This window comes from Alosa pseudoharengus, unplaced genomic scaffold (genome assembly GCF_046254945.1).
Source record: "Alosa pseudoharengus isolate Yale_2024_CS ecotype anadromous, Long Island Sound unplaced genomic scaffold, YU_APseudo_1.1 YU_APseudo_1.1_scf_7, whole genome shotgun sequence".
Taxonomy (NCBI): Eukaryota; Metazoa; Chordata; class Actinopteri; order Clupeiformes; family Clupeidae; genus Alosa; species Alosa pseudoharengus.
The window spans coordinates 18,118,180-18,137,955 of NW_027468859.1; the positions used below are offsets into that span (position 1 = coordinate 18,118,180).

The following is a 19,776-nucleotide window of genomic DNA, read 5'->3' on the forward strand; positions in this document are numbered from 1 at the left end:
TCTTTCATGTGATACTTGTGATGTCTGTGTGATGAGTAGGCTACTTCGGGAGTAGTTCAACTGAGTAGAATGGGTTAATTTGGACGCACTTTCTTTCTTGCGCTGTCACTTTCTCCACTGCGTAATTTGCGCTGTGAATGCTAAGATTATTTTGACAGGCCATAGGCTAAATATATATCGCTATTAGTAGGACGCAAAGCAGAATATTTAAAGAAGGGGGCACCAAGGCCACCGTGGCCTGTAAACCTCTGATTTTCAAAGGGGCGTCACGGCCAACGCAAGGGGCTACGACGGCCATGGCCGTCGTGGCCGCCGTGAAATTCCTACCCTGGACCAAACTGAATTAAACTGAACTGTATTAACTGAATTTTTAAAAGTGAGGCATAGTTCAGAGGGTGTCATCTATGGACTGGACTGTTCCTCCAGCTCATGTTATTGTTAATGTGACGTGTTTAAAGAGTGTGGTGGTGAGCCAGAACATGGTGATTTGGCAGGCGGGAGGGTGTCGTGGTATGCACATTTTTAAGCCTTTCTCCAGGCTTGTTTTGTCTGCTGCTAGAAGCTGAGGACATGGAAAACTTGTGCTGTATCGACACAGAGAGTGTTTCACCACTGTCTGACAGAAAGAGAGAGAGAGAGAGGGGGGGATGGATGGAGGTGGTGAGATGGAGAATAGAGATGGAAGAAAGTCTATGTGAGTGTGTGTGTGCACACCTCAGTATTTGTGTCTATTTGTGTGTGTGTGTGTCCTAAGGGGCAGCCGTGGCCGGTTAGCGCTTCGGACTTGTAGCCGGAGGGTTGCCGGTTCGAACCCCGACCAGTAGGCCACGGCTGAAGTGCCCTTGAGCAAGGGCTTAACCCCTCACTACTCCCCGAGCGCCGCTGTAGCAGGCAGCTCACTGCGCCGGGATTAGTGTGTGCTTCACCTCACTGTGTGTTCACTGTGTGCTGAGTGTGTTTCACTAATTCACGGATTGGGATAAATGCAGAGACCAAATTTCCCTCACGGGATCAAAAGAGTATATATACTTATATACTTAATGTCAGTGTGTTCACATCAACTGTCCAAATGTTACTATTGACAGGACTGAGGTCGGATATATTGCTGGATCCCATTGCCTTCCACAGTGTTCATCGCTGCAGCACATAGAGGCCATTGGGGCTGTTGTGAATAATGTATTCAATAGCAATAGCCTACAGACTGGACCTGAAGAACTGTCCATCAAATAGCCCTCCCAAGGAACAAACACAACAAGAGAGGAGCTCAAAAAAGTCCAGCTCAAATGGACCACAGAGCACAAAGGCTGCCCTGTGCGGGAACATTCCTCCAGGTCCGAGCTTGCCTGCTGACTCTCTGCCGCCCCTCAGTATTCTCTTCCTGCTGACCAGGACGGATGACATGCATTAATGAAAAACAGCTCCTTTTCTGCTCTCGCTTTTTTTGCCTTGTTTTCTTTTTCTTTGGTGGACATTCCTGTCGCTACACACAGCTGTGTCTCGTGTGCGAGGGGTTTTATGTAGGACCTGGAGGTGGAGAAAGCTGGAAGACATGAAATATTCCTAATAGACACACACACATACACACACACGAGCACACACAGACACACACACCTCCTCTAAAGGGAAACAAAAACGCCCCTAAATTAATTTGCTGGTGACCTTTTGCGGCAAGTGTGTTATCAGTGTTCTGCAGAGAGGGGCAGAAAGTGATTGGTGGAAACAGTTGGTTCTTTAATGGAACCTCTCATTAGGCGCCAGGCTCCGAGTGGGAACAGTTGGTTCTGTAATGGAACCTCTCATTAGGGCGCCAGGCTCAGAGCTCGCAAATCACACACTCACAGTCACAGCAGACAGGCTCAGGGAGGCTGAGTGGAAAGGAGAGGACTATATATGAGGAATGCTCCCAAATTCTCCAGCTCTTTTCATTTTGCACTCTTTCACTCCTATTTTTTTTTTTTTTGCTCTCTTGTTCAGCTCTCTTGGTATGTTGGTTTGGTCGAAAACATATTTGTGTGAGCGAGGGTGGGGGGGTGGATGAAAAGAACAGGAAGCAGGACTGAGAGAGGCACGCACACACACACAGCCTTAGATATACAGAGGGGAATAAAGAGAGGGAGGGAGAGGGGGGCATCAGGCCCCATGGGGCTCCTCATCCTTTTCTGCTTCACTGAAATCTTCACCTCTCAGGAACAGAAGGATGGTATGTTGCTACAAAAAATTCAAGATATTTTTCTGTGGAGAGAAAAAAAAAGACCAGCCTAGGGAGAAAAAGGAAGAGGTGAAGAGGTGAGAGGGCATAGCAGAGAGAGGGGGGGTAGAAGAAAAAAAAGAAAGAAAGAAAGAAAGAAAGAAAGAAAGAAGACAGAGAGAGAAAGGAAATGGGGAGAGGAGGGTGGGATAGAAGGGAGACAAAAAGAAAGAGAGAGAGAGAGAGAGAGAGAGAGAGAGAGAGAGAGGGAGAAAAGGGAGACAGACAGAATGGCCACTCTCTCCCCACGGGAGGAGGTCATGACTCTCTGTGTGTCTCCATTGTGAGGTGTTTACACTGCCCCCTCAGTAACCCCGCAGGAATCTCAGAGTCGCGCGGCGTGATGGCGTAACCCCTCTCTCACAGGCCATCGCTCACCCACCGTGGAATGTGCCGAGATGGCCGTTCTCCAGCTCCTCTCGTCAGAGACGTCCAAACAACATTTTTCTCCACGGAGATGCCCAGGTCATGTTGGAGTGGGCAGCTCACGGTCTCACCTGGCTCCGCAGGTATTTACAGAAAACAGAACATAATACAGCCTTTGAGAGATAATGTTTTTTAGCTGGAAGAAAAAAGAGCGAACCTTCAAAACTACTGCTATAAATAAAAAGAATGAATGAATCTTAAAAGCTTGTCTGACTAGAAAGATTTTCACTAGAACATTTTGTTTTCTCCAAAGAAGTTTAATAAACACAATTTCATCCTTGCAGCAACAGACCGTTAAAAGCTAGCAAAGGATTCCATGTGAATCTTTAGAAGAGTTCCTACAAAGACCCATGTGTTGTAAATCCGATTTTTATAAGTGCTTCAATTAAGTGGCCTGTTGCAGGACAGGAGGCTGGAGAGGGACAGCATCCACATCAGCCTTCACCTGGTGTTTGTGTTACGGTCTTCAGGGCTATTAAACGCGAAGCTGAGGCGGGCGCCGAATGCTCGGCCTGCTATTAAACCGTGTTCCCGGCTTTACATGCGCTCATTACGGGAATAAATCACTTTAAAATTGCAATGAAGCCCAGCGCTTTTTCTTATCTTCTACTGTCTCTATTGTACGGTGGAGTTTTGTTATATGTATATACTTATATTTACCCTTTCTGCTGTAAGTGCATGTTGTGTGTGATGTCTGTATGCTACTGAGACCTTGAATTTCCCCTTGGGGATCAATAAAGTATCTATCTATCTAAAAACATGCTGTGAATAGTAGGGTGATCTGAAAGTAGAGGGGCTCTTTTTGCACGCATCCGTATCCCCCCCCCCTCGCATACCCCTCCTCAAAACAAAAACAACATCAACAAAAAATCCTAGTTAATGAGGAAGTGCGGTTCCAGGAACATAAAATGAGCAGGGTTCACCGGCATGGCAGCACTTTAACTCTAAGTGGCCAGATCTGGAGCGTTTCAAAACATCGCCATTTTAGGATTGCCATGCAACGGGGGCCCAAAGGGTCACTTTGGGTCAAATTAAAGGAAAGAAAAACAAAAGATGGTGTGCGTGGGGGTGAAAAAAAGAGAAAAAAAGACTGAATAAAGCTGTTTGTTTTTTGCTTAAAGACAGAGGGACTAGCGTCATGTGTGTATAGTATGTCCAGTATGTGTGTGCGGATGTGGAGGATGGCTTCAGTAATGCATTAAAGTGTCCTAAGGTTCACTGCAAAAGTGAGGCCTAAACTCCAACATGTCTCCTGCGTGACCTGGAAGCGTTAACAGAGAAGCAAATAATAGGTCTGTGACCTTTGGAAGTTCTACTAAGATTGACCTCTTTCTCTGTGTGTCTGTGTGATGTTGCTGTAGATTGTTTTCCTACACAGTACATGATAAAGGTTAATGGTATCGCGTACTGAAAAGCATTTCGCTTTATATGTTTTTTAATATATTTATTTTAAGAGACATTTCCTCTTTCATTACTCACTAACATTTACTCACTGAAGGCAATACACAAGGGGTAACAACAAGGGAATGTGCTGGGTTTCAAAAACCATTGAGGAGTGAAGGAGGAGTGTTTGTGTGTGTGTGTGTGTGCACATTTAGTATGAGCATGGTGGGGAAAAGTGGTCCAAGGTGTTCTGTTTTTCCAGTGCCTTCCTTTGAGGGTGCAGAAGTATGCATATGGGTATTTAAGTAATTACATGCATCTACAAGCCAAACCTGTGCGTGCATGTGTGTGTGTGTGTGTGTGTGTGTGTGCATTTCTATGCATTTGTTAGTGAGTCCTTTTATGTGTATGCTTGGGCAGGCTACGTTTGTTTTTGATTGTCTTTGTGTGTGTATGCTTGTGTATCTGTGTGTGTGTATGCTTGTGTGCTTGTGCATCTGTGTGTGTGTGTGTGTGTGTGTGTGCCCCTGCTGGGCAGGGAAAAACTGTAGCAGGAGATGGAGAGTAGCAGGGTTGAGCAGGGAGCAGCAACCCAAGGCGACGCTCACCTTCGCATTAATCCGCCAGTGAATGTCAAATTTAACTGCAGCTTCGCTCACTTGGGCTTTAATTGAACACAGACCCCCATCCACAACAACAGCAGATAGATTAGCTCAAGAGCTGGGGATACAGCAGAACAGGACCATCTTTATGCATGTAAACAGAAGAAGGAGAAGGATGGAAAGACACACACACACACACACACACACACACACACACATACACACATACACAATGCTGCTGCATTATGCATGACATTTATTTGTCTTTTAAATACCAACTCTTTATTCAATTAGATTAGGATTAGATTATGATTTACTTTGCCAATAAAGCTCATTTGAATGAAACTGAATTGAATCAGAAAGGAAGAGAGAGAGAGAAAAGAAAAAAAGAGTGAGAGAGAGAGTAAGATGGACAGACACAGATAGATAGATAGATAGATAGATAGATAGATAGATAGATCAGAGAAGAAAGACAGCAAAGAGGACATCCAGAAACAGACTGAGAGGAGGAGAGAGGCTAAAGAGAAAAACAGAGAGAGCGAGTAAAACCCGAGATGTCTCTAATTCGTCTGAAGCAGACCCAAGCTCTGTCGGTGATGTCAAACAGGCCCGCCTAAATTTGACCTCTGACCCTTCTCCCTGCGGAGCCTCTCTCGGAGTTCAGAGCTCCTGTAAGGAACCCACATGCCCCCCCCCCCCCCGCATACAGGAAGTCTGAAATAAGCAGCTGAGGGCTCGGGGTGAGTGATCTTATCTCCGCTCAGTCATCCTCTCATAAGGCACATTTTCCATCCCGCGGAGAGAGGGAGAGATAGAGAGAGAGAGAGAGAGGAGGGGGGAGGAAGGCAAGAAACTAAAGAGGTATGACTGCTGTTGTTTTTACTGAAGTTGCTTCTTTAAGAATAGTTACATTATGCATTTGGCAAGCATCCCCAACAACCCTACTGCCAGAAGTTTGGCTGACTTTTGTAGCAGTGTCTGAGCCCTAACGGCTAAACCTCCTAACCTTGTTCCTAGTTGGTTCAGAGCAAACAAATGAACAACAACATCATCATCAACAACAAAACTATCAAAAATAGTCGTCTGTGAAGCCGTTGGCATAGGGCTTTGACTTTAAAGGTGCAGTCAGCGATCGTACGATTTCAAGCCCATAACATTTTTTGTCACATTCAGTAATCATCTCCTCACGACCCGCTAGGTGTCCATTCTGTGACTCTGTAGGCATCCCAGGCTCCAAAAAAGGACCGTTTGGTCCTTGGTTGAAATATAATGTACGTTGTTTTGGACAAAAGCGTCTTCTAATAAATTGAAATATGAACATAAACATAAACAAAAGCGACTTCCTGCACAATCGCTGACCTCACCTTTAATGTCAATGGGTTTAATCCTGCGCATCAGAACTGTGTTTTACAAGCGAGACCTCTCTGTCCGGCTCTCCTGCTTAATCCTTCCTCACTAGCCGGGCACTTTGAATTATGTAATGCCATTCCATGGTAATTATACAGCAATTACCCCTGTAATGATAGTGCGCTTGCAGGGCTCGTTAAGAGGCGTTCAAAATACTGTTCCCCCTGCTGTCTCTCCCTCCCCATCCCAGATGGCAGGAGCGGGACGCGCACACGGAAACATTTCTTAGCACGCTAGCCTCCCAACGTTAGCATCACATAACGTCACGTGGCGCGAGAGCACACACGTGGAAGGTACTCTGATGAGTATACTGTAAGTATAGTATAAGTATATATACTCTTGATGAAGTGTGGTCCCCTCAGTATTTAGAAGAGAGAACGCAAGGGCCAGGACACAGTGTTTTGACAAAGACCAGCGAGGCGAGGGAGAGGCCAAGTCCAAGAATTCCAAAGTCCAAGAATTGGAATAGTGGAGAGAGCGACTTGCTTTCTGACCCAGAGAGAGGGAGAGGACAGGCTGTCCGAGCATCCCTTTTCACAATATGGAGAAGCTTATAAAGAGGCTGATCTTGACCAAGCTGATGTCCACGCAGTGCACAGAATACAGTGGAAACAAGGAGCTTCAGGAAAACATGGCTGCCAGGAGAGAAATTAGTGTGTGTGTCCCAGGGGTGAGAGAAAGGTACACAGGCTTCTTTGATGTGAACATGTTCAAAGACAGATGATAAAAAACACTTTTACACACAGTTGTACACACACACACACACACACACAGACTCCAGATTTCCACTTGATTCATGGGTGTGTCATCTACACTTAAGAGACGGAGCATCCTTGAAGTCCGTGAAACAGCTGACACATTCAAATAAATATCGCAGTGGAATCAGGCCGCTGTCTGTTTTCCGTGGCTTTGCAGATGGATCTGATAGTGCAGGTCAGGATAGAGGTGCTGATGAACTGCATCTGCCGCCGCCTGGCCTGCACTGCACCCAGAACACACACCAACAGCCACCCAAATCATCAGGCAGGCCCCATGGCCAGCCATTTTGACAGGACCCAGAAGGACCCTTATGCATCTTTTTACTTTTCTTCCTCTTGGGCCTCCCCCTTGCTCTCTCTCTCTCTCTCTCTCTCTCTCCCTGATACTCCTGTCTGGCCAGGCTAACATGTGGGGTTGTTGGCTTTCGGCGCTTGCCGTGTTCAGTGGCCAGAGGCCTTAGTCAACCTGTCCCCATCACTTTGGTGAGTGAGCGGTCAGTGTGAGAGGAACGGGCAGGAAGAAAGTACATGGAATGCTGGCTGTCTCTGTCGGTGTCCACGTCCATGTCGAGCTTGCGGTGGAGGTGCTTTTTTCTGACTCAATGGAGCAGGTAATGCAGAGAAGCCGGCCAGGTTGGGATGGCCAGCCAACTTCCTGCCTGTTTCCGCCGAACCCGCTCATCCACCCCTGGGAGATAGTGAAGATTAACCGTCTAGGAAACTCCCAGGCTTTCCAACAGCAAGGAGGTGAAGGTAGAGATTAAATATTTATCCCAATTACCTAACCAAGACTGAGGAACCAAAACAAAACACAACAAAACAAAAACAGAGAAGATTTAAAATGGGGACTAAACATCCACAGGCAAAAGTTTGTATTCAGTCTTGTTTATAACTTACCCGTGTATATTTTGAGTGGTGTGTGTGCATTTTACTGCACATGTTAAGTGTGTGTATGTGTGTGTATGTGTGTGTGTGTGTGTGTGTGCATGAGTGTGTGTGCATGTGTGTGTGTGTGTGTGTGTGTTTGTGGTTTCTGTTGCGGGTGAGAGATGAAAGTGATGCAGAGGGGAATTTTTATGAATGGAAAAGAGCTGGGTAGGGGTGTGTGTGTGGGGGGATGTTGGAGGGGGGGGGGGGGGGGGGGTTGGAGGAGGGGTTGCGTGATGTGGAGCGATTCACAAAAGCGAGGCTGGCTGGTTGGTTGGCGCACGGGCACTGAGGCAGACACCACCGTGGTCCTCCTCCTCTGCGCCAATGCAGAGCTGGCGCACTTGAGAGCACAGCACACATGCATAACCCCCCCCCCCCACACACACACACACACACACACGCATAGCACCCGATTTTACCTATGGTCAAACGCGCAACACAGCACTGTGTACACTAGCCACTACAGGAGAGTACCACACGGCAGTGTTTACATTATATAAGATGTGATGAGTGTGCATTCCACATGAACACACACACACACACACTCTAAAGGCAATGCATATCTTTCACATCTATACCAGCAGTTTCATACAGAAACATTTGAAGCTACAAAATATATTTTCCGAAGAAATGGCACACTCATAAGCACACAGACAAGTGTTATGCTGTCATGTTGCTCGTGCCTCATAAAATAAGTCATGAGTTTGTGCTAAGATATGACTAATGGCACTGTTACTACTTCTGTACTTCCATCATCCTGAAATATCTCGCAGAGAGACCAAGAAAAACTTTGAAACTTTGACTCTATTCAATGTCAACACCCCTGTAAACTGTGTGACTGTTAATACAGCAAGTTGTGCTAAATTCAGGACATGACACATGACACACTGAGAACATGGTGCTCGCTCACAGCCCTTAAACCACAACTGCATAAATCAATTCAACAAAGATGTCAAAGGATTTCTCCTGAGTTTAAACTCACACGGTGATCATGTTACAAACAGACCTGGACAAGAGAGTTTGCTGCTCTCTCAACACCAACATGACAACACACACATACACACACAAACACACACACCTGCCTGGTTTCAGTCTGCCTACCTTGACCTCCTGGTTGGTGAAGACTTCCACATCCACCATACAGGCAATGAGCGTGGACGTGTCACAGTCCATGCTACGGGACGGCATCTTTCACCAGGACCGATGTGAGCTCGTCACAACCTCAACAACTAGTGTGTGTCTAGTATACTGTGTATACGTGCGTGGTTGTGTCTGCGTGCCTGCTAGCTTACAGTTTAAATGTGTGACCAAGTAGCCAATGCAGGACGGTGCGCCGGTGTGTGTTTGTTTGGTTAGCCTGAAGAGCACAGCACACGCTCTCCTTTTCCTCCCCCTGCTAGTACTCTGATCCTCTACTCTAGCGAGGCAGAGCGACAGAGAGAGAGAGCCGACGATTGAGGGAGAAAACGAGGGAGGGAGGGAAGGAGGGAGAAAGAGAGCAGAGTCTTGGCTGCTCCTCTCCCTCTCACACTCTCTCTTGCACACAGGCGTGGACAGACGCGCGCACACACACACACACACATATTTACACACACACACACACACACACACACACACACACACACACACACACACACACATCCATATACATATATGACATCACAGCCTCACTCAATCAAATAACCAGAGCTGTTTCTTTTTTACTTATTTCTTTTCCAGCCACCCCCCCACCTCACCCATATCTCCCTCTCTAACTCTCCTTTTCATCTCTGTTTTGATGTGTGTGTGTGTGTGTGCGTGTGTGTGTTGGGAGGTTTGGTTGTAATGCAGCGGAGCAAACAGAAAATGATGATGAGCCGAAGCTGGTTGTAGTCAGTGCAGAACAGACAGGCTTTTCTGTGGTGCATGACTCATTCCTGCAGATCTCAAGCCTTTTACACACACACAAACACACACACACACACACAATCTACATTCTTCCATCTTAACAAGGAGAGACAGACATGCAGCCATTTCTGTTTCTTGTTTCAGCCATGTCACCGTGAGAATGTTCTAGAACTTCTGAACGAGTCTGCAAGATGAGGATATGCAGGGGCACATGCTCTCTCTGGACTGGCCGACCTTGCACCAAAAAACCTTCTGTGTGGGGCGTACGGGACCTCTGCTGCTGCAAAGAACACAACAATGTGCCTTTCTTTGTCATATCACAAGATCTTTACAGTAATTGCCAGATGGTTATAGTAAGACGTGAGAATAAGCAATGTGAAATTTCTTCACTGACTTATATTTGAAAATGTTAAGTTGAAATGTTAATTGCAAATACAGTATTAGCTTCAGTTTAAATTCAGATTAAATTCAGTATCAGAGATCACTTTTTAGCCAACCCCTTATCTTGTTACAGGGAGCCCTATTCGGAAAGTCTGACTTAGTCCTATCAGCAGGTCCATCTATTCCTGATTACCTGATTCAGCTGCTATTACAGGGTTGCTTGTGTTGTATGGACAACATGCTCTTTGTTGGCCTCAATAAAGCGCTGAGGTGGAGCGGCTATTGTCGTGTAAGTAGAAGCAGATCCCAGTGATGTCACTGCTGCTGCCTCTACCACTGCAGCAACCCAGCGAACAGAACAGGAGATTAATAATTCATATGTTTTTCCAGACATTTACATATCAAATCGCCCCTCTAACAGCCAGCCAGCCAAAACAGTCCCAAGACAGACAAAAGAGTGTGAGTTGTAAGTATGGCTGTCTCTGTGTGTGTGTGTGTGTGTGAGGTTGCACTATGGGGACCAGGATCGTTGTGGGGACGAAATAGCATTACACACTTAAATGATTCATGGATCATGCTGGTATTCTCATAACAAAGATGGGGCCAATATGTTAGTCATGTGATGCATGATTTGCCCTCAGTGTTCAATGCTCTGCTCTTGACCTGGCATACTGTACTGTATATGTGTCCCAGTGTGCTCTGACTCTTTCTGGTTCCTGTACTGATATATGAGAATAAATAATAATAATGGAAGGCTGCAAGAGGAGCCTAATGGAAAGAGACGGACTAACGGACGGAAACAGGTGTTTTTCATCAAGCCCTCAGCCCCTTGTGGCATGCGAAGAAAACAGTTTCATGGTTTATGAGCTTTGTAGTACATGCTTCACATTCAGTCACCACTCTCGGAGGAGCGGAGAGGGGCCTTATATTAACTAGCCCCTGACTCCAACTGCTATAGGAGAGCTGGAGAAGGTGCTGTGGAAACAATAGGGGGCCAATACGAATACAATAGGATGTCGCTGACCTGTCAGCTCGGAAAGATTGCTGCCTGCTGTTGAGACCATAAACCACGGCTGACCACCGGATAGCCTGCTTGCTTCATCCAACAGCCATGTTCTGTGTTTACCTTTCCGCCAGCCTTGACATGACAACCCCACTACCCCCCTCCCACCACGGTCCTCCTCCAAAATGGAAAATTACTTTTTCTCTTGTCAATAAATGACCTCTCCTCCTCTCTCGGTGTGATTCGGAGGGCACAGGTGACCTTTGAGAGGGGGAGCGAATGCTGACGTAACACCCTCCACCCCCCCCCCATCTTGAATCACAAGTGGCTGTTTTTATGTTAGCGGGGCCGGCTGCTCGGGGGCCGCTAATGCACTGATATAGGAGGACAGGCGGTTAGGCTAATTGCGCCAGCGGGGCGGTGATTGCGGTGCCCAGGAGAGTGTTTGGAGTGGGCCGGGGAGAGAAGCGAGGGAGGAAGGTGTGTGTGTGTGTGTGTGTGTGTGGGGGGGGGGGGGTGACATTGTGCATCTCAAACACCCATAGAACAGAAAGAGGACAGAGAGTGTGATTCTGATCCTGTCCCACTCTGTTGCATGTCAAACGTCCTTCCTGTTGCTCTTCATTTCTTTGGTTGTCTTTTTCTCCTTCTGTTTTTTCCTCTTTTAGCAGTTTTGGACGTTTGGTTTGTAAATCCCTTGCATCAAAATCAACAGTATCATACCATGTGTAATTAGCACTGCATGTTATATCAGACTGACTGCATAATAACAGATTGTTTGATGACATCTTCCCACACCACAAACTGCATGCAGACACTAGACACTCTTCTGTATATCCTGTTCAGTCTATTCTATTGGAAAACATCTGCAGAAATCCATAGCGGAACCAAACAATAAACATTTCTTCCATGTGAGCACTGTTTACTTCAGGAAGCATTGACTTGGACCTCAGCATGATCCAGACACTCTTTGGGAAACCGCACGGAAGAAAGTTAAAGCCTAACAATAAATCATGAACCTGACCAAGACTCCTGCAGATTCATTCACGTAGACTCAAAGTGTGTTGTCTCCCAAAATCCCTTCAAAATTCTGTCTAACAAGTCTACCGTAGGGTGCCAATCACAATCAGCCTGATTTGTGTCATTACACAACCGACAACAACCACGGGACATGTCTACGATTTCAATCTCTCACTGCAGGGAGGCAGAAACTCCAAACACAAACAGACATTATTCTCGTCCATTTTCCCTCAGTGATTTAGCCAAATTCAATGTGAATTAGACGTTTTTGCCAAAGTGCTCTCCAGAGGTACAAACTTCAGAGAAGCTCAGCATGAGCAACAGGAGAGTCGGAACCTCACTGTCCCCAGAGAACAACTGTTTCTACAGTACATGCCATCCCACCAACCCTGACACACGCACACACACATACACACACACACGCACACACACACACACACCCTCCCTTCCCTTAATTAAAACACTGTTCCTACAAGTGCAGGCCAAGGACATCTAAATTCAAAACCCAAAATCACATTTCTTATTCTTTGTATTCTCCCAATTAACTTGAGACATCTTTTCGCCTTGTGTATTTGCTTGAGGATTTTTGGACGGCTAACTTCCTCTGGAACATCCTGCATTCTTTCCTCTATCACTCTCTCAATCTATCTCTCTCTCTCTCTCTCACACACACACCTCTCTCACTCTATCTATGGTCTTTGTTATCTGTGCTGACTTGACTTTGGTTCTCATCGCATTTAGAATGAATCATGTGGAAAGAGACCTGTGATTCAGGGAGATTTGGAGAAGAATGTGCCTGGTACTGTTTATTATCCACGGCCATTACCCACCTCCTGTGCCTCTGAGCCAAAGTGCCCTGCTCTGCCCTGCCTTGCCCAGCGCTTGAACATTTTCTTTGCTGTTGGTGCAGAGTAATAAAACAAAGGGAACAGAAAAGAAAGACCATTATGGAAAACACACACACACACACACACACACACACACACACACACACACACACATTTGAATACACAGCAGCGTTCACATCCCTCCCTGCCATAGGTTATGCCAGCTATTTCTTATTACAAGAAAAAAAAAACTTTTCTGGGACTAAAAATGGCAGCCATGAATTGGTAATGAGCGATGGGCTCTGAACATACTGACAAAAACTTCAAAGCCCTCTTATGCACATGTGTGTGTGTGTGTGTGTGTGTGTGTGTGTGTGTGTGTGTGTGTGTGTGTATGTGTGTATACACACTTGTCCCATCAAGAGAAAACAGAGAAAAGGACAAATGATCAAACACAGCATTTGTGTGTATAACTTGTGTGTGTGTGTGTGTGTGTGTGTGTGTGCGTGTGTGTGTGTGTTGTGTCTATTTCTATGCAACATCTGCTGTCTCTTTCATCTACCTGCCTCTGTTTGTGTGGAGAAAATTGAACACTGAATGCACTGCACTGAATCTTGCTTGTATGTAGCAAAGGTGGAAATGCACCAGTTGGAACAGGGCTACAGGGCAGAGCCAGTGGTTCAGCAAAGCTTTTTAGGAATAAACTGTCTCTCTTTCCGACACACACACACACTCACACACACACACACACAAGCACACACACACACACACACAAGCACACACACACAAGCACACACACACACACACACAAGCACACACACACACACAAGCACACACACACACACACACACACACAAACACAAGCACACACACACACACACACACACAAGCACACACACACACACACAAGCACACACACACACACACACACACACACACACACACACAATAACAAATAAATAATACATGTCTAAAGAGTAGGCAAATATAATCAGTATTCTTGGAGAATTTGGCCAAAAGTAGGTGAGTGCTGAATGAATAAGAGATGACGAGCACTAAATAAGTAAAGCGGACGTCTCAGCCCAGCTCCCCCACTGCCAGCAGCTCTGATCTCCGAGCCTCGCCGCTGTCACTCACCAGACGTCAGCCAATGGCAGAGCAGCACCTGGCCCTGACCCGGCCCCCCGTATGGCGCCGATCAGTCATCATCAAAATAGAACTGGAGAGTCCAGTGCTATCTGGGTCAGTAGGTACATCACATGAAAATCCCCAATGGGTGATTTCTGCAGTGTGCTTAATGACATCAATTTGTGTGTGTGTGTATGTGTATGTGTGTATTTGAGTATGCTATTTTTGTATATGTGTGTGAGTATGTGTGGGTGTGGGTTGTGAGTGTGTGTATTCGAGTGTGTGTCTGTATTTGAGTATGCTATTTTTGTATATGTGTGTGAGTATGTGTGGGTGTGGGTTGTGAGTGTGTTTATTCGAGTGTGTGTCTGTATTTGAGTATGCTATTTTTGTATATGTGTGTGAGTATGTGTGTGTCTGTGTGTGTGTGTGTCAAGCAGGGCGGACGTAGCATGGACTCTAAGTGCCAGAGGTCAACCACTTCTTTGAACACTCCCGACAGTAAATCGGTACAGACAGGTGTTTCAAGGTCATGCCAGGTGTTTCAAGGTCATGCCATCACCAGGGGGAATGCACCACATTTAACGGGCTCGCCGTATAAATCCATGGCTGTTGCCTAGGCAACGCAAGAGTACCACGCAGGGCGAGAGGAGAGCACTCGCCTGCCCCTGCTGTCCTCCCTGTCCGACAATATCCAGCAGAAGCACGGACGAAAACACCGTCTCCACCCGATTAGGCTGAATTTTGGACAGGATTAGGAACAATTTCTGCAGGATTAAGTCTCTTTCAAGCAGGATTTTTAGCCTCCACCGTCAACATCAATTTCTGGCAAGGATTACACTGCAGTGTAACACTTGAGTGAAGGAGGCATATGTGGATGATTGAGAGAGATTAGTACATAAATAGATTTATCTTCCATTATGACAAAAAATGTCTTAAAAAAAAAAAAAAAAGATCACATTGTCTTAAAATGGAACGATCAGTGGAAAAAGAGAGAGAGAGAGAGAGAGAGAGAAAATCGAATGATTACATCAGATGGACGTTGATCCCGGTGGTGCTTCGTCCCTCCAAACAGCTGACAGCTATAACTGCGATCCTAATAGCGCATGCTGATCCTTAACGACCTGCTGGACATCAGCAAATTGCCCGTGATAGAGGACCGGCCTGCTGGGAGTTTGCATCAACGCTCTATAAATAGCGCTTTTTCTGGTGGTGCCGCCAGACAAGATGTTGAAAAACCCAACGTTTTCTTTTTTCCTTTTTTCTCCCTCTGGAGAGTGGCGCATCAAACACTGTGTCTAAATTTGGATAAAGTCGTTTCCTTAAATAAACAGAAATTCAGAGACCTGGCGAATCGATTAAAAGCATGGATTTGCTTTTCTATGAGGGATTACGGGTCTTGTATAAGACCAACCCTCCCCTGTGTTTGTGAGTCAACATTTGACAGCTTTCTACTTGCTTTCTTTAATCTCATTTCAAGCAGAGCACTATCAGCAAGGAATGCAGATTCCACACTAGTTTGGAGTAATGGAAACATTTATGGATGCGACTGGATTTGTATCCTATCACTTAGGATAGCATTCATTTGGGACTTCTCTCTTTCGCCTCTCTCTTTCTTTGGTCCTTCCATCTTCCCCACAATCTCTGGGTCCAATTAAACTGTCGATGCACAAATCTGAGAACATTTAATTACGGGCAGCTTGCGTCACTCAGCCCTGATTGGACATGACAGCGGCTGGTTATTCGGGCAATGATGTGTGACACTCAAATCAATTTTCCCCAGCAATAAAACAAACAAAACACACACACTCGCACATACACACACACACACACACACACACACACACACACACACACACACACACACATACACACACACACACACACACACACACTGTACACACACACAGGCACAAAAACACACACTAACATAAAACCACATGATGGAATAGGCTCATAAATTACATAATAATAAGTAGAATGTCAATAGACATCTCTACTCACACAGCATGGATGATTGGTTTGGACCTTAACAGGATATGGAGTGATATATTTGTGTATTTGTATGTGTGTGTGTGTGTGTGTGAGTGTGTGCGTGTGTGTATGTGTATGAGAGAGAGAGAGAAAGAAAGAGAGAGAGAGAGAGGGGGGGGGGATGGGGGTTGGACATGGGACAATGATACTGGCCTGGCTTTAAAAGCTTTGCTAAAAACTGGTGTCTATGAGACTGAATACATACACTATACAACAACAACAACCTGCAACCATTTTACCACCATGTACTGACCATAGAGGAAATGGACATCTTTCATCTGATTTCCTACAACTGCTTTGATTTTGCTCCCTTTCACTCAAGTAGAGGAAGTTCAGAGCCTTGAGTCAGCTCCAGGTCCTCTACGTCAGTGCCCTTGAAGGTGCTTTGTGTCCAGCGCTGAACAGGTCCCCTCGCTGTGCTTTTTCAACACATTAAGGCCTCAGTTACCCGTGACTCCGCACGTAGCAGAGCTGTGGCCGGCACCCATCTTAATCACTGCCGGGAAGCCAGCTGTTTGTGGAGACGATCGTTATCTGGAGCCAGTGTGTGTGTGTGTGTGTGTGTGTGTGTGTGTGTGTGTGTGTGAGTGTACGTGTGTGTGCCTCCATGGCAGGCATTAAGTTGGACACACACACACACAGACACAGGTTTATAGTATAAGTATGTATAAGTATAAGTATACATGTAAGTATACTCTTTTGATCCCGTGAGGGAAATTTGGTCTCTGCATTTATCCCAATCCGTGAATTAGTGAAACACACTCAGCACACAGTGAACACACAGGGCCAGATGTACTAACGCTTTTGCGCCCACTTCAGGCGTATTTGTTTCGCAATGTGCATGTAAAATCATTGCGAGGTATGTACAAACAGGCCGCAATGATGTAAAAACGCAAACTGCCTGTCACGTAGGGCTGTAACGATTTACGATTCTAAACCGAAATCGCGACATTCATATCCACGATACTGTGTCGCGGTGTGAAAAGGCAGAATCGCGACACACCCTTTCTAGTGTTTCACGCAGTGCTTTGCAGCTTATGCAGCCGCAAAAGCAACCCACAACTCCCGCTTTACTTATCGGTAGCCTACATTGTCCAAAAACAAATAAATAAATAAATAATAATTTCATAAGCCTACCTCTCCTTGCTTTCATTGTAGACTATGTGTGCAACTTTACCAAACAGTATAGAAGTAAACCCCCTCTCCTTGCCCCGCTCTCTCTCGCGCTCCCTCCCTCTCACTCTCCCTCCATCTCCTGCTCAATGAACACGCGCGACTTAAATAAAACATTCACAATCGTGAAAGCAAGGACGCATAGACGACTAGCTAAATTACTATTAAATCCGCTTAGCATCATTAGCATGCTGCACATATTTGTTTAAAACTCTTGCATTGAAGTTGACTGGTCATCTCAATACCAACGTTTCCCAAAAGGGCCTGTCCCAAGGAGAACAAGTAGCCTATTACCTTGAAACTTAAACACACATGGGGAAACTGAAGTCCAATCAGTAGACCATGATAGGCTAAGCTATATGCTACTTTGTTTACAATATTTCCAGGCTTCAACCAGACAGCTGAATTAAAGAGGTAGAGTTGTAATAAAAAATAGTAGGCCTAGGCTATAGGCTAATCTGCATAAAGTGTGCTGTCATAAATATCAGTCATTCAGAAAAATATTTTTATATCAGGACATAAAATAATAGATATATTATATTGTAATCCTCTGGTGTTCTAAGGGAGACTATTAAAATGTTATTTAATAAAATGTCTAGCCCCCCCCCCCCAAAAAAAAAAAAAAAGAAAGAAAAATCGAGATTCGTATCGAACCGTGGGTCAAAAATCGTGATTCAAACCGAATCGTGAGGTTGGTGTATCGTTACAGCCCTACTGTCACGGGAGCTGAAAATGGCAAATAGCGTTTTCCGTGTCATGCATATGCATTCATGGGAGGATCCTGGGGAAAGTGGAAGTTTAGCATAAAAAATTGGAGGGGAAGCGTCTATTCTGCGCCTAAATACTTCCACAGGTGTTAATCCAAATTGCAGTTCAGTGCGTCAATAAGAGAACCTTTCAAAGACAACAGAATCGCTATTTAGAGCACCAGTTTTGTACATCTTTGTAGGCTACTATCAAAAGCAATCTTACATTTCGTTGGCCTTTCCAATGTCTTACTTTCACTTTCACGTCATTCACTTAAACTTTCCTACTTTCCTACTTGCTAGATTTGACCAATCTTCCATAGCCTACGTGCACAAGTAGTTTGAGTAGAACTACTGATCTTCATTATCTCCCTGCTTGTTGACATCTTATCATGTATGCTATTATTTCATGATCGCTAAACGTTTGATTCTTTTTAATGTTGTCATAGTTAACTTCATTCAACTGCGCTTACAGTATGTAGGCTCTGCCGTTCAGATGTGGACGTTTGTAAATTGCGTTTATGCGTGGAGAAAGGCAGAGAAAGGCGCAGTTTACACTATGGATTCAAAGATTGATAGATATGACGGAAACTTGGGTCTGACAGCGTTCGCAATCTGTGGTTTGTCCATGACGCTGATAAAGCTACGTTCGCAAATGTACGTACATCTGGCCCACAGTGAGGTGAAGCACACACTAATCCTGGTGCAGTGAGCTGCCTGCTACAACAGCGGCGCTCGGGGAGCAGTGAGGGGTTAGGTGCCTTGCTATAGGGCACTTCAGCCGTTCCTACTGGTCGGGGTACGAACCGGCAACCCTCCGGTTACAAGTCCGAAGCGCTAACAAGTAGGCCACGGCTGCCTTTATAAGGGAAGAATTCCTCACTTCTGTTATCGAGATGGCTAGAGAAGACAGGCGACATGACTGTCGTTCACCCATTGGTTTTGAAGGCAAAGCCATCTCTTCTTGCACTGCTGGTTTATGTATGTATGTATAGAATTTCTCATATTATGTGTGTGTACATGTGTATACACACACACACACACACACACACACACACACACACACACACACACACATAAACACACATTCATGAGTATGTTCATTTCTTCAGCTATAGAGTGAAAGGTGTGATACTGTAGTGTGTGTGTGTGTGTTGCAGTCATGTGAGCTGTAATCTCGTCTGTGTCCTGTTCGAGTGGAGTGTGGCAGGAAACCCATTACACGCCAATGAGCAGCATGGCTGCCAGCCCTGCACTGCCCCAGTCCCATCCATCACTCCCATCACCAGGACACTGGCAGCCTCACACCTCTCTTTCACTCCCTCTCTCTCTTTAGTTCTTTCTCTCCATCTCTCTCTGTGGTTCTTTCTCTCCATCTCTCTCTAGTTATTTCTCCATCTCTCTCTCTGTGGTTTTCTCTCCATCTCTCTCTATAGTTATTTCTCTCCCTCTCTCTCTCTGGTTCTTTCTCTCCATCTCCATTTCAGTCTCTCTCTGTCACTAGTTCTTTCTCTTCATTGCTGTTTTTATCTCTCTCTTGGTCACTCACTCTATTTCTCTAGTTCTTTTTCTCTCTCTTTCTTGCCTCTTGATCCATGGTCCCTTTGTTCATTTTTCTCACTTTCCTTCTCTCTCTCTCGCTCCTTTCAGCGGTCACACACAGTTTGGTCAGCTGTCTGCTCCTCTCCTGTTTGTCGGACATAGTCTGTTAGGACCGACTTCACGCTGTTTCCCAGCGCTGCCCTGTGGCTGAAGGACAAGTGAAGCTACTGTTTAGTGCCTGGGTGTCAATCTCAGTGTCTACTGGACTGGAGTGGACACAT

General features: G+C 45.6%; 1 protein-coding gene across 3 annotated transcripts in view; it reads right to left on the bottom strand.

Moving 5' to 3' along the window:
• The window catches only part of rcan2 (regulator of calcineurin 2), an 87,813-nt gene that overhangs the window by 35,170 nt on the left and 32,867 nt on the right, over positions 1–19,776 (bottom strand). The window contains exon 1 of one of the 3 annotated variants that reach the window (XM_076272189.1): positions 8,856–9,179. The exons of the other annotated variants lie outside the window; for them this stretch is intronic. Coding sequence (XP_076128304.1) covers positions 8,856–8,942 — 87 coding nt within the window. The 5' untranslated portion in view covers positions 8,943–9,179. Of the gene's footprint in view, positions 1–8,855; positions 9,180–19,776 lie in introns of those variants that run through there. 3 annotated transcript variants of the gene reach the window in all.